At 40.7% G+C, this 15,589-nt stretch overlaps 1 protein-coding gene across 1 annotated transcript in view; it reads left to right on the top strand.

Annotated features, from left to right (window-relative positions):
* Window positions 1-15,589, top strand: part of KCNQ1 (potassium voltage-gated channel subfamily Q member 1) — a 476,140-nt gene that overhangs the window by 19,135 nt on the left and 441,416 nt on the right. The window contains exon 2 of the mRNA XM_071733362.1: window positions 3,400-3,490. Within this exon, the coding sequence (XP_071589463.1) occupies window positions 3,400-3,490 (91 nt within the window). The remainder of the gene's footprint in view (window positions 1-3,399; window positions 3,491-15,589) is intronic.

Raw genomic sequence — 15,589 nt, 5'->3', positions numbered from 1 at the left:
TATATAACAAAATGACAACCTCCAGGGGGACAAAGAGGTGAAGGGAACAAATGAGGTGACTGGAAGATGCATAGGACCCTAGAGCAAGTGTGACACGTGGTGGTGAGCAGGGGCAGGGCTTCCACCACCATTAGAGTGGTAGCACCAGTCCCTACTCATGCTGGGTCAGGCTTGTCCTCTTGCTGGTTTTGCCCTCTGCCAAGCTCCTTCCAGTCTGTCATCTCTGCTCTGTGGGTCCCATTTGGGCCCCACCTGTGTGAATCACCCTGGGTATAGTCCAGAAAAAGGGAACCATCACTGCCCTTCACATCCTGGGAGGGCTACAGGGGATGCAGCCCAAGGTACAGACAGTCATCAGCTGATGTGGGTTTGGGCCTGCTCCATACCATGTGCAGGACTTGACATTTGCTCGTATTCAGTTTTATGAGATCCCTTCAGGCCTGTACAGATGCCTCTTTGGGCACCTCTAACCAATGGCTCTGCCCTCAGTGTTACAGACTAAACCCCTAGTTTGGTGTCATGTGGGGACTCAATGAGGTGCATTTCATCTCCTCTTCTGGAACACTGGTGTTCCAAAAATGTTGACTAGGGCAAATCCCTAGATAGACTCCTAAGGAATTTGTCATGTCACTGCTGCCTTGGGTGAACATACCTTGATAAGTTTTTCATCTTACATTTTTCATGTAAGTCACCAAAAGCGCACAAAGTGCAGTTAGTGTGTTTTTATCTCTTTGCTGAAAACTCACAATTTTAATAGCACAGCTGCCAGCTAGTCTGTCATTTGCTTTGAGAGTCTTGAACTAGCCTTGACAGTAGTGTTTATTTTCTTTGGGAGAGCTTCTTATTGGAAAAATGTCTCATATTCAGAACCATTAGGGTTTTAATTGCTGGTTTCAGAGTTTAGTTACAGACTCTTAGCACAGAATCAGATGTGTTCTTAGCACAGACCAGATTGTCCTGAGGACAACTGGCTTCTGGAGCTTGTAGAAAGAAACAAGAATCTGAACAGCCCCTCTGTAATCCAGAAGGAAACAGTCAGTGACCTACTGAGCTGCTTGGATCTCCACAAGTCTATGGGACCAGATGGGATCCACCCAAGGGTGATGAGGGAGCTGGCAGAAGAGCTTGCCAAGCCTCTCTCTATCATCTACCAACAGTCCTGGCTCATGGGGGACATCCCAGATGACTGGAAGTTGGCGAATGTCACGCCAATCCACAAAAAGGGCCAGAAGGAGGACCTGGAAAACTACAGGCCTGTCAGCCTGACCTCAGTGCCTGGCAGGGTTATGGAGCAGATCATCCTGAGGGCAATCACACAGCACCTGCAGGATTGACAAGGGATTAGACCCAGCCAGCACGGGTTTAGGAAGGGCAGGTCCTGTCTGACCAACCTGGTCTCCTTTTATGATCAGGTGACCCGCCTGGTGGATGAGGGGAAGGCTGTGGATGTGGTCTACCTGGACTTCAGCAAGGCCTTTGACACCATCTCCCACAGCATTCTCCTGAAAAAGCTGTCAGCCCACAGTTTGTACAGGGGCATCTGCGCTGGGTTAGGAACTGGCTGGAGGGCCGGGCCCAGAGAGTGGTGCTGAACGGTGCTGTATCCAGTTGGTGGCTGCTCACCAGTGGTGTCCCCCAGGGATCAGTGTTGGGCCCAGTTCTATTTAATATCTTTATAGATGGTTTAGATGAGGGGATTGTGTCCACCATCAGCAAAATCACAGATGACACTAAGCTGGGGGGGAGCATGGATCAGCTGGAAGGCAGGAGGGCTCTGCAGAGGGACCTGGGCAGACTGGAGAGTTGGGCTGATTCCAAGGGGATGAGGTTCAACACGGCCAAGTGCCGTGTCCTGCACTTCGGCCACAACAACCCCATGGGGAGCTCCAGGCTGGGCACAGAGTGGCTGAGAGCAGCCAGGCAGAAAGGGACCTGGGAGTCTGGATTGACAGGAAGCTGAACATGAGCCAGCAGTGTGCCCAGGTAGCCAAGAAGGCCAATGGCATCCTGGCCTGTATCAGGAACAGCGTGGCCAGCAGGTCCAAGGAAGTGATTCTGCCCCTGTACTCAGCCCTGGTGAGGCCACACCTCGAGTACTGTGTCCAGTTCTGGGCCCCTCAGTTCAGGAAGGATATTGAGGTCCTGGAGCAGGTCCAAAGGAGGGCAACCAGGCTGGTGAAGGGACTCGAGCACAGATCCTATGAGGAGAGGCTGAGGGAGCTGGGGCTGTTCAGCCTGGAGAAGAGGAGGCTCAGGGGAGACCTCATCACTCTCTACAACTCCCTGAAAGGAGGGTGTAGCCAGGTGGGGGTTGGTCTCTTTTCCCAGGCAACTCTCAGCAAGACAAGAGGGCACGGTCTCAAGTAGTGCCAGGGGGGTTTAGGTTGGATATTAGAAAGAATTTCTTTACTGAGAGGGTGATCAGGCATTGGAATGGGCTGCCCAGGGAAGTAGTGGATTCTCTGTCCCTGGAGATATTTAAGAAGAGACTGGATGTGGCACTCAGTGCCATGGTCTGGTAACTGCAGCGGTAGTGGATCAAGGGTTGGACTTGATGATCTCTGAGGTCCCTTCCAACCCAGCCAATTCTATGATTCTGTGATTCTATGAAATGACAACTGGAGAAGCTGGTACACAAGGGGGAATATGTCTGGATGTTAATGGAAATCTCAGTTTTCTTATTTTTGTTTTTCTTTTTCTGCATCGCCTTAAGTGATGGATAAAATGTAGTGCAAACATCAGAAAACTGTCTTTCTGGACTGTCCATCAAAGTTCTTCATACATAATTTATTTTTACCTGTTGTTTAAGTATTAATATGTTACCAATGGTTGAAAGATGACTGAGATACTGTAAGCATCAAAGTAATGGCCTAATCTACTAAGAATCAATTGCATATTTTGTTTTCCAACTCTCATAACTTTTCAATTTTGCTTTTTTAAACTATTTTAGGGGGCTTTGAGACTTCTGATTTAATTTTCTTTTTTTAATCTGAATGGTGATCCTAGAAATACTCTGGTAGCTGTTTCTTCCATATTTATGTATGTTTTGAGTATATGGAGTGTATAATTTGATTCTGTAAATTATAAATGCACATCAATTATGTAGTAATCAGTGAAACATGAATCAATCACTATGACAAGCTTCTATGAGAATTTATACTTGATAATGTCAATTTTACCTATTGATATTACTAAGTTCAGCCTTTTTATCAATTTTATCCCATATTTTTTGGAAGTAATTAAATGCAAAATGTTTATACTCAGCTTGGCTAGGAAGAATGAACTGATGAAACAAACTATATCTGATGAAAAAAATTGATGTGAATGAAAGAGCTAAAACTAAATCTAGATTTACAGTTCAGTTTGTTGAGTCACTAAACACTGGTTTTGTTTTTACAGATTTCTCTTGGTCCTGATTTGTTTAATATTCAGTGTACTGTCTACTATAGAGCATTATTCTGAATTTGCCACTGGAACCCTTTTCTGGATGGTAAGTGAACTTTTTTAAGGAAAGACTCTTGTCAGTTTGCTAGAATCTAAATTTGTTTAGGTGAACAAGTGGGATAAATGTTAAAAATCCTCATGCAAAGCAAGCTACCAATCTACCAGTCTACAGCTATCAATATCTGTATCTAAAAGTTATTCCTGACACATTACAGAAATCTCTCAAATTGCTTGCATTTGATTGCATTGCTCAGAGATAAAATCTTCTATAGGAATTAGGGAGTAATCTAGAAACTTTCTTGAGTTGTTTAAAGAAGACTGTGTCAGCTGCCTGATTATGTGGTCTGTGACAAACTTCTACCATGATGTCACCTTCAGTGGCCTCGTGTCAGATCCTGATTTGATGCACTAAGTTCACAATACCAGACTTCTGAAAGAAGTGCTTCATGACTCTTTTTGATGTCCCTCTGCATTTCTTTTAGTATCTTATGTCCTAAATATTGGGGCAGTCAGTCTCTTAAGAATTCCTCCACTTTGATCACCAGGATAAACTGGCAAAATGAGCAGCGCACTGAGCCAAAAGAGCAGTAGGAGAGATGGCTGTAGGTAGCTCTGTAATTGTGACTGTGGAAAAGACAGAGCTTATTTTACTGCATACTAAAACCAAGTTTCTGAAATAATCCTACCCAAGATGGTGGTTAGGAACTTGGGATACAGTCTCAGGAATTACTGTGCCATGCCTAAGTACTGGAATGGGAGTACCAAGGGTGTATGGTATATTCTAAGAGTAGCATCTCGGGGGTAGGGAAAGGAATGTGACTTTCTTGCCTTTTTTTGGGCCACATGGTACAGCCTATTCCCAAGAAGCCTGTGATGAACCAAATTTTGGAACTGGTTTAAAATTCCTTTAAAAAAATGAATTAATATTTTTTGTAAATAAAAGGAAGAAAAGAAATATCCTGTTAACTGGCTGTCTTGGCCTTTTTTCCTCCCTAATTTCCCTTAATTGCTCTCTAGATTGTTTTGGCACTCATGACATTTATCAGAGTTTGCTTGCTTTTTAAATAGCTTCTTCCAAATACAAGTCAAGAATGGTGATTATGGGATTTCCTACAGTCAATGCTTAATCTTGAGTCAACAATGTTCACTTTCTGTCTTGGATAGAATTGACTCCTAATTATATCTTGTGTTTATCTGCTACCATCCTAATGGTTTTCATAAGTGCTCTTTAAATACCATAGGACTGAGTAAAGAATGAGTTTGTGATCCCTGCCTGATCTGCAGAGCTGCATCCCCATGCACTTTTCTGCCAGGAACCTGGCTCTTGAAGAGTGATAATCTTGAAGAAGGCAAAGCCTGACAGCTTTCTTTTTGTTCTGACAGACTTACCTGTTTCTTGTTATTCTTTGTTAACCTCAAAATCATCCAATATGAATACTATAAGAAATTAAGGAGAGCAGCTATAATGTTGTTTCTTTATAACTGGAAATCCTACAGACTTGAAGTAATTTCATACTTCAGTTCCTCACTGATAGATTTACAGAGGGTTTAGTAATAAATGAAAGAAGAAAAAAATTAGTTTTGAAATACCAGAGATGCCTTTAATCTGCTTGTTTTTAAAATAAATATATGCACTTTTACCATTACCTTATGCTTCTATCATGGGTAAACTCTATTAGCATTGACAAGATCACTCAGAGTTCTAACCACTTTACTGCTTTTTTATTTCACTTGCTGAAATTTTCAACAGATCAATCAAATCAGTGCTGATCACTTATGATGTCTTTCATTACAAAAATTCTGCCTGCTTAATTTTCTTTCTGGCTTTTCTTATTGTAATTTGTAAGTAACTCTTCCTTTTATATTCCTTATTCTGTTGATGGTCCTTTAACATCTTATTTACTATACTGTGCAAAGTTAGAATTCTCTTCAACCACTTTCTTCTCTGGGAGGTCATCAGACTTAAATGGAAGGTCCTTTTCCTGATGGATAAAGCTTTCTTTCATGTGTGTGTGCTTATTATACAACAAATTTATATATTTTCACCAGTTAATGTTGTTGAGTGGTTATTCAAAGCAAAGAATGCCTTGAGCTGATGTCTAAGATTTGTTCACATATTAACACAGACTTCTTGCATGACCACAGGCAAACCTTGAAGTGTTCGGAGTTCAAGAACACAGTAGCTAAGTGACTGAGATTAAAAATTTTTGAAGTGTTAAAGAGTATTTTTAATTAGAGATCCCATAAAATTATTACGTTTGTTTAAAATGTTTATACCAGGAAAGTTTTTTGGTGAACCCTGCAAATGCTTATGTCCACCTACTTTTCCAGACTTCCTTCATTGTGTCACTTTTATGCAACACTGTACCCTTCCACTTTGTCCCAAATTTTAGTTCCCTAATATTCACAGCTATAAATTTATCTTACTCTAGGATTATTCTATTGAAAAATGATTTATAAAATGTTGCCAAATCATGTAGTATAGGCTTTTGCCTACTCAGCAGGAGGCTGTAATCTTTTCTTAACGATCCAGTAGTTTGCATGTCAGTTTTGATTTGTAAACAGCATCTAGATCTTCCAGGATTTGGCACTGAAAAATAAATTATAAAGTGGGCCAGGTGTAATTCTTCCTTTGAGGATTAATCTGTTTTCGTGGTTAGAGGTCATATATTTTTCTACCAGGAGAGGTCACCATGGTAGTTTACAAAAGACAGACTTTTATTTTTATTGTAAAAGACCTAGCAAAAAGAGTTTCTGATCTCTTGGCAGTAATTTCACTTATTTTTCTGTTCAAAACAAAAGAAAAAATTATTAATTTTATCATATGCACACGTTTATTTACTTGCTATCGGTCATAAAACACAATAAGTCAGGAAACTGTGGAAGGACAGAATATTGTAGGTGAAAAGGAAACTTTTAATTGTTTTAATATCTTGATGTTAATTATTTTTTAAGTTTAGGAATACCAAGAGTTTTTCTGACTTTGAGAAAATATAAAGTTTCTGCTATAAAACATATTGATTCAACTTTGTTAATTTCATTTCTTCTTGTATGCCATAATGTATTTAATGTGCTCAGTTGCAATTGGAATGAAAGAGAGTTAGGAAAAATTGTTTATCAGAATGTGCTTTCCAATTCAGAGCACATAATCCAAATGGGAAATCACTGCAGCAATTCCAGGCTAAGTGGGAATGGCAGAACTGTATAGAAATTAATATACTGGAATGAACCAAAAGAGTAGCTATTTCAGTGTTTTATCACTGGCAGTGGTCTGCTTCCAGTGCAAAGAAGGAAGGCTTTTGTATGAAACTGTTACCTATTAAAATAGATAAAGCACTTTTCTGTCTTTGCTTTCAACAGGGATCACTACATTTTAGTGATATATCCTCCTGATGGGTGGTTTCCTACTGCAGTTTTCTCAGCCTCGTGGTGGAGGACTTCAAAGGGCACATACTGTGCTCTAAGTGGTCTGCAGCAGAGCCATAAACAAGGTGGATAGTCTGATCTAGGATCACCTTCCCTGTTTCAGCAGGGCTGGATCCTGAATTCCAGTGATTTTGCTAGATGAGCTCCGTTCTTGTGGAACCTCTTCCTTTGGGAGACAGACTTTATGCATCTGCTTTCCTCTGACTTGTTTCTTTGATGGAAAAATATCTTCCAAACACATTAACACCCGTAGTTCATAGTGACATGGTACTTGAGGGTACACAATACCCTTAAAGACTCAGTTTTCAGGGTTCTCACTTGCTGCCTCCACTGTAGGCCCTCAGAACCTCTTACATTTCTTGGTTACCTGCAATCCTCATGCAGTGACTACATTCAGTACATAGCTTTTATTAACATTCCTGTAGATGCAAATCCTGCTGGAGAAAAGGCTGAGATTTAAGATTAGGAGCTCCCACATCAGCTGCTGCTTAAGCTTTTCAGGAGAGAGGCTCATGCTGTGGCTCTATTTAGAAGTCAGGACTTAAGGGGAGGATCTCAAGAAAGAGTTCTGCTGATGGCTCACACTGCTCTCTGTCTTTCACTGCTAGGTTTTGGCTTTATATAATGATTTCCTATGCATCATATGCTATGAACATCCTCCTGCTGTATATATTGTCTAGGTTGCTCAGAGTACCCAAATGTCAGAGTACAAAGTGATAGCTGACTTATGCCAGCTAAGGCATTTGTGCATTTTAGCTGCTCTGCTTCTGAACTGGACCTCAGGATGGATTTTCTTTTTTGAAGCAATTTATGACACCATTTTCAAAGTGTGTGTTTTTAAAAGAGAACACATTCTTCCTGTCTACTTGCAGTGGGTGAGCTCTCCTGTTCCTCTATTTTTTGTCTCTGCTTTTGTCCATTCTCTCATTTAAATTATGTAATAAATTCTCTAAAATACTGTGTCACTTTAAATCTATTAGCAGAGTATAAATAAGTCTGCACAGTATGTAAGCTTAATTTAGTCTACTCTATGATTTGTAGTCAAGTGTATGTATTCTAATAGGTTTGATGACATTTTCTCCACCCCATCAAAGCAATTAGTGTTAAATTGGTGGAATTTTTATCCATTTCCTGCTTTTGTGCCAATTATAAATCTGAATGTGTGCTTTGCCACATGGTATTAGCACTCAGGGCCTTTTCCAGGTCCGTTTAATAAAGTGATGTTGATAATACGTGAAGCTCACAGGTACTCCTGCTGGCCTCACCTTACAGATGATAATGGAATTTTTTCAGATTATAGCATGCAGAGTAGGTCTTGTAATATTTAGTGGCATTGTGTGATACTTGTGTAGTGTATAACGCCTGTGTGACAGTAGGTGCTAATGAGGTGTCCAAGCCCTTAAAGGAACTCTCAGTTAAGCTGCTTCAGTAGAAAAATACACTTCTATTAGACTATGAACTTGTCAGATTTTTCATACAGAACACTAATGGTAATACTCAAAAACTTTTGCTCTTTTATTCCTTAAAAGCCTGTGAAAGAGGAAACAGAAAAGAGAAACCCTGTTTCTTTCTGCGCTCCTTGTTGTTCTGTAGCAAGATGAAAAAATAGGTCAAGAATTTCATATCGTTACAATATAAAACATTGTTAAAATAGATAGGGAATACTGTTTCACATATTAAACATATTAGGAAAAATTTTGAGTCCACAACTCTTTCAACACTGTCAGTTTGCCTGCTAAGTAATCTTGCTGAGTTTCCATAGTCTTTCTCCAATCAAATGTAAATATCAAGATTCTTGATGTGAATTCATAGAATCATAGAATCATAGAATTGGCTGGGTTGGAAGGGACCTCAGAGATCATCAAGTCCAATAAGACTGACCAAATGCAGTACGGAACATGTTGTGTTGGACAAGTGCTGAGTTCTTTTCAGCTGTCTGAAACAGAAATCACTGTGCAGTAAGTATGGCTGAAACTGGTTAACAAAGGCCCTAATCATAATATCCTTTGTAAAATTTTACCCACTTCTTACTCTATATATAGAGTTATCTGTGCAAAGTGGTTTCACAATGTAGCCTATCAGAACAGACAAACTGACAGATAAAGATAGTCCTTGTATGCAGTCAGCAAATTCAGCCTATGTATCAGACATGCACGGTAACATTTTTTAAGAAATGTTACATAAATTCACTTGTATACAATTAACTAACTATTAAGCATTATGTGCATTGGTTTCGTCTAAGAGATGTAAGTCTGAATAACCTAGCAATGATATAGGACACTTAGCAGGATTTGGCATATTTTCTTCCATATATTGGATGATATATTTTCACATATGATGTTTGTCATCTTTCTAAGAGCAAGCATGATGATGGGAAGTAAGTATTTTCAGTAGCAGTAGGTTTTCTTAGCATTTGAGTAACTCTTAAGCTAAACAGGTCACTAAATTGACATTTTTAGCTGTAAGGACTGGAAAACCTTGAAGACAGTTTATCAGATTAAATTCTGGATATAAGTACACGTGTGAAAACATTTGGACTATTAAACCTTTATGCCTGCTTCTGAGGCTTCATTGTTTTGAGCTGCCATTCCTTGATTGAATCTTCGTGAGCACACACTATTCATTTAGCCATCCCACTTCCTCTTTTTACCCGAGCACCTAAATATTCCAATAAAAAAAGTGAAGAGAGCCTTGTGTGTGCTCTCCACCTAAAACACAGCTGCAGCTGAGAAAATACTTGTCTTTTTCATGTGTGCACTTTAATCACTCCAGCCGAACTCCTTCCCTTCTCCTGCTTCCTCCATGCAGCTATCCATAACCATACTGGAACATATTGTAAATTCCATGCTGTATATTTAATTTACACACACTCCTGCATAAAATGGTGATTTTCTGTGTTAATGTGAGCATTTTTCTATTTGGTTATCAGTGACATTCTTGGGTTGATGGTTTTTCCAAAACCATTTTCTTATTTGACTGATTGAATTAGATACGGATAGAAGTCACTTGCATGCCTATTTCCCTTTAAGCTTTTTTTTTTTGCTTTTTTTTTTCATTTTTAATAAAATGCATAAAATGGAAGTATACTAAGAATAGCATAAAATTATTATTTATTATTTCACGACTGATTTAGTGAGAAATGAAAAGACTTATGTGGTAACTAGACTTAAGGAAAAAAATTACAAAGATGAAATGGGTCTAAGGGCTCTCACCTGACTGAACAAAGAATATTATAGGTGTATGTTTTGGTTTTTTTTTTTTTCCTCGGAAAACAGGGACAAGCACACCATCACAGAATGCTGCTACTGACTTTAGAAGAGATGTTAGACAGCACGAGCCCAGTTTAAAATCTGTAATTATATGTCAGTTCTTTGCATAGGCTGTTACTGGACAATAAATTCTTTCCCTAGCATTACCATGGCAATTTTAATTATCAACAGTACCCTTACTCATTAACAAAACAGGAAAAGACTATCATGTGAGTATGAAGAATCAGGTCCATACTGTTGTTTCCTTATTCTGTGCTTCTCTTCCTGGAAGATAATTCCAGTTTCAGCACTATATGTAGACACTCCTCACTGATTTATTTGTCAATACAGGGTCCCTCTGGCTATGCCTCTGGAGCAGGTGTGGTGACCCAAACAGAGGACCATGCTCTGTTTTTCCACACCTGTCTCGTGATCCTTCAGTGGGTCATGGCAAATGTCCTGACAGTTCATGGCAGATGTTCTGTTCAAAGGATATGAAGCTTCCCTTTCCCTTTCTTTCCTACTAGGAGTTCAAAGAGTGGTTGCTGAGAGAAATGGGTGACACACAAAGCTGATTGCTAGGTAGAATAGCCAAGGTTATTTATTGGCTCTATTTTGATTAAGCCTGATGTGGCTCTTATTTTTTTGATGTAATGTTTTGTTCTTCCTTGCTTTTTGGTTTTTTTTAATTTTGACTAGAGGAGTTCATCCCTGTCCACAATACCTCACAAATCTTTTTGTTGCCACTTCAATAAGAACCATTGTTCTTCTTGACTTTCCAGAAAATTGCTGGGGTTTTTTTGTTTGTTTTTGCTTTATTTTGTTTTGCCAGAGGTAAACATGAATAAATAAATGTAAGGTTCTGGAAAGTGTTTAAGTAGACAGGAGGAGAATGAGGCAGATTAGTGCTTTTTTAAAGGTGAGTTTACTGAGGTAAAGCTTGATCAGCCTTGACAGCCCTGGAAATGGATGCCTCATATCTTTCAACATGACAAACACAACAACAGTTTAAGTTTTAAAGTCTTATACACTTACAGGGTTGTGATGTTTATCCAGTTTTGATGCTGTTTTGGTCATAGGCCTGTCTGAGGCTGCCAATAAATTGCCTGGTTTTGCTAATGTGGTCACTTGTCCGGGACAAAACAAACTGAGATCAGTAACTAATTAGTTAGTAAATAAAATAAATCAGTAATTTAATGAATTAATGAAGATGTAGGTTCCTCCTTGTTCCTCTTTCGTGTCAACATTTAGTTTTTCCTTTCCTGTGCAACCTTATTGACTTCAGCAGGATTTCCTGGATATCACCAGGATGGGTTCTTGGTAGCTGAAATAAAATCACAGATTGTGGAATTTGCTTTGAGGACAAAATACCCTCAGGCCAGGTATAGTTTCAGTTTCAGCTTTTAAAAGTATACTCAGAGGATCATCAAGAAAGAACCTAAGTTCAAGAAGCCTTTTCTTCCTCAGAACCGATCTGTCTTCTTTCTACACATTTTTTTACCCTAATGACTGAGTGATTCCTACATGCATTTTCTGCAGGAAAGATCCTTCCACTGCCATCAGTGCTGTCTGCTAGGGCTGGCACTGAAAGAAAACACTTCAGCTGAGCAGCAGAAATATGCTTTTGATGCAGCTGGATGGCACATTTGTCTTCCTTTGAATTGCTACCAGTATCTTCCATCATCGAAGAATTCATTAGCAACATTGTCAACAAAATCACAAAAGCTATGCTTTCTACTTTTCCTCTAAAACTGTTAACGCATGTAATTCTGAGGTGAGCTCAGTGGAGCTCAGCCATTTCATACTGCAGAGAAGGACATGGAAGTGTTGCTTCAGAAATGCTTTTTTTTCCACATTTTTGGCCCATTTACAGGCAGCAGTGCTCAGAGTCTTCACAGCCTACTGCAAAGCCTCGGTGGCATTCCTCCAGCAGGTCTATTTGGTCCACACAGACAGTGTGCTGCTTCCTTTGGGTCCTTAAAAGAGACTAGAAAAGAAATGCTACTATGGGATGACACCAAGAACCTGCTAAAAACGTAGACAAATAACTGAGAGAGCATTTTGCAATATATCTGAAAATGCAAGAATTTTCCTTTGAAGACTGTTCATGAACTGTGCTTGGACTGTTATGCTTGAATAAATGCATGCATTTAGATTTCTGACAGCACGCAAACCTAGAACTATTACTTGTAGAAGCTCTAGATAATCCATTAATTTTTAAAAAGTCAAACTTCTGAAGCTAATTTGCTTTGTATTTTCTTGTGGTTTTGCCTTGAAACTGTGCAGTAAACTTAGTTTTCTACTAATCGCTGGCTTCAGTCAGGATGAAGGTGCCATGAAAACAGATGAAGACTGTACTTTTTTTCTTGGTTCTCATTCCAGGAAAAACAAGGAGTTAGAAGCGAATACAGAAATATTAATGTAACTTTGTTAAAAACAAAATTCAACTGAAGTTTTACGTATTAGCGTGGAGTTTTTCTTATTTGTTTTTCAGCTTTGAAATGTTTTCATCTCTTTTCAACCCTTCAGAAAGTTAGTTTTTAAGATATGTTGATACTGTTTTTCAGTGAAAATTGTGATTTAAGTGTGTCCACTCTTTGGGTGCTTAAGAATTCCCCAGGTGCAGATTGCAAGCATGTGTAAGTTAAAATACAAATATTTTCCAAAGCTGTAATTTATATAGGAGGTGACTCTGAGTTACTGGATACAGTTTGGGTTGGAACAAAGCCTAGAAGCTGTATTTTGGTTGTGCTAGCATAGTGCAGTGGCAGAGGAAAACTAGGAAGGAAGGAACAAAGATCTCCCCCACCCGTACAAAAGAAGTGCTGTGAACTGGGCAGGCAGAGAGGGTGGGGTGTGACACTGCCCAGCAGGGCAGGTTGTGCTCAGGAAGGCCACTGAAGCTCTGCCAGCTGGACCAGAGAGTAATGGTATCCACCTGGCAAAAGGCCGTGTCCTCTCTAAACTCTGCAACCACTGGGACTGATGCAGCTTCCGAGACAAAGCTCTGGTGGAAATGTGCTGCTGCCCAGGTGTCAGCCTGCAAGGTGTGCACTCTTACACCACTACTGTGAGCACTATTGTGAGCACAATCTCTAGGAGATGCACCCAGGTAGAGGAACTCCTCTGCTGAAAGGCAGAGCTCTGGGAAGAGGTGAGTAAGTGAAGAAGTATCAGGAGGTCCAAGAGATAGATAGACGACTGGAATTGTACCCTAATTTCCCTGGAACAGGCCTGTCAGGCAGACAGGATGCATGATGTGGAGGATTCCCTATTCTCTCTCCATCTGGCTGAATGTGGTGACCTAAGGAATAGAGGTGAATGGTGAGGAGTTCCTGCTAGGCTCATCTCCTCTGCGCCTACTCTACTTGACCTTGTGCCCCTGTCTGAATGTCCTGGTTTGGGTCACCTTGACACTGAAAGTACAAGGCTCTGTAGATGGAACCAAACAATGATGACAGCAATGGTTTATCTAGGTTGGAGGTGTTGCTGAGGTTAAGTCAGCCTACACCCCATGTCAAAACTGCTCCCATGAAGATAGAAATTTACCTCATTGTCATAGCAGACCCTCTTCTGAGGGGAAGAGAAGGCTCAGTATGCAGACCAGACCTACTTTTTAGGGAAGTCTACTGTCTCCCTGAAGCCTGGGTTAAAGATGTAACAAGAAAGCTTCCTACCCTTGTGCAGTCCTTGGATTACTATCCATTAATAATTTTCCATGTAGTCAGCTATGAATAAGACATCTGAGGACAATCCAGAGAGACTGCAGGGCCTTTGGACTGGCTAAGGAATCAGGAGGACAAGTAGTGTTCTCCTCTGTCCTTCCAGTTGCAGGGGATGATGCAGGGAGGAACAGAAAGAGCCAGAAGGTCAATACCTGACTCTGAGACTCTTGTCACCTGCAGGTGTGGGGCCTGCTGGTGATAGACAGAGTACATCTGTCTCAGAGTGGGAAAAGAAATTTTGTGCAAGAGTTTGCAGGCCCCATCTAAAGAGATGTAAACATCTTTTGAAGAGGAAAAGGGGTAAAACCAGGCTTGCTAAAGATAAGCATAGGTATGGAATGCCAGTGTGTGGGGGACAACATGATTCAGTCAGCTCCAGAGTGTGCTGAGGATGCTGGAGCACATTGGAAATGTCTCTGTCCTGTCCTAGCCAAAGCTAGAAGCTTTGGCCCAGAGCTGCTACATCACTGGCATAAGTTTAACCTGGCAGGATGAGTCCTGTGGCTGGTGTGCCATGATGAATGGTTACAAGCTTTTCAGGAGGGATAGAGAGGAGTTGTACTGTATGCCACAGTTGGTGGCAATACTGTTGAGAGCCTCTGGATGAAGATGAAAGGGAAAGCAAATTAAGCAGATGCTGTGGGAGTCTGCTGTTGACCACTAAGCCAGGACAACAGCATTGATGAGTTATTCTACAAGGAATTAAGGGATATCTCTAGATCAGCCACTCTTGTCCTTATGGGTGGTTTTAGCTTCCCAGACGTAAGCTGGGAATATCACACAATGGACACCACTATGCCCAGGAAATTATTGAAACGTGTTGAAGATAACTTTTTGGTGCAGGTACTAAGGGACCTGTGTAGGAAAGGTGCCCTGCTAGATTTCTTCCTTGTGAGCAGAGAGCCCTGTGGGTGAAGTAGTGATTGGTGCCTGTCCTGTTGAACCAACTTGATTTACTTTTACAACAAGGTCATCCATCTAGTTGACCAAGGGAAGTCAATGGATGTGGTGGTTTTTGGATTTTAGCAAAGCTTTTGATACAGTCTCTCACAGCATCCATCTGGACATCTGTAAGCAATTGCTTGATAGGCTGAGCTTAATGGGTAAATGGGGTTACATCAGGCTGGTGTCCAGTCAGCAGTGGAGTTCCTTAGGTCTCAGTTTTAGGGCCAATGCTCTTTAGTGGTTTTATAAATGATCTGGATGCAGGAATTAAATGTACATTAAGTATGTTTGCTGGTAAATCTAAACTAGGATCAGATATGGGTCCCTCAAGGATAGAGAGGCCTTACAGAGAGATCTGTATAGACTGGAGAGCTGGGCAATACCAACTGTATGAAATTTAATAAGAGCAAGTGCTGGATTCTCCGCCTGGGATGGAGCAATCCTGATTATTTATACAAACTGGGGAATTAGAGGCTGGAGAGCTTCTCATGGAAAGAGATCTGAGGTTGATGGCAAGTGGAATATGAATGTGTCCTGGCAGCCAAAAGGGCCCACAGTGTCCTGGGGTGCATCAAACACAGCATAAGTAGCTGATAGAGGGAGGTGATTGTCCCACTTTACACTGCAATGCTGCAGCCCACATCAAGCAATCGTGGGCACCTCAGTGTGAAAAGGACTCACGAGAGTGTGTTCAGAGAAGGGCGACAAAAATGGTGAAAGGTCTCAAGGCACCTCAGGAGGTGCAGCTGAGGTCACTCAGTCTGTCCAGCTTGGAGAAGAGGAGGCTGAAGGGTGATGTCA

The sequence above is a fragment of the Heliangelus exortis genome, chromosome 1 (genome assembly GCF_036169615.1).
Source record: "Heliangelus exortis chromosome 1, bHelExo1.hap1, whole genome shotgun sequence".
Lineage (NCBI taxonomy): Eukaryota > Metazoa > Chordata > Aves > Apodiformes > Trochilidae > Heliangelus > Heliangelus exortis.
The sequence above is the reverse complement of the archived record's forward strand: the minus strand, read 5'-3'. Positions and strand labels throughout refer to the sequence as shown.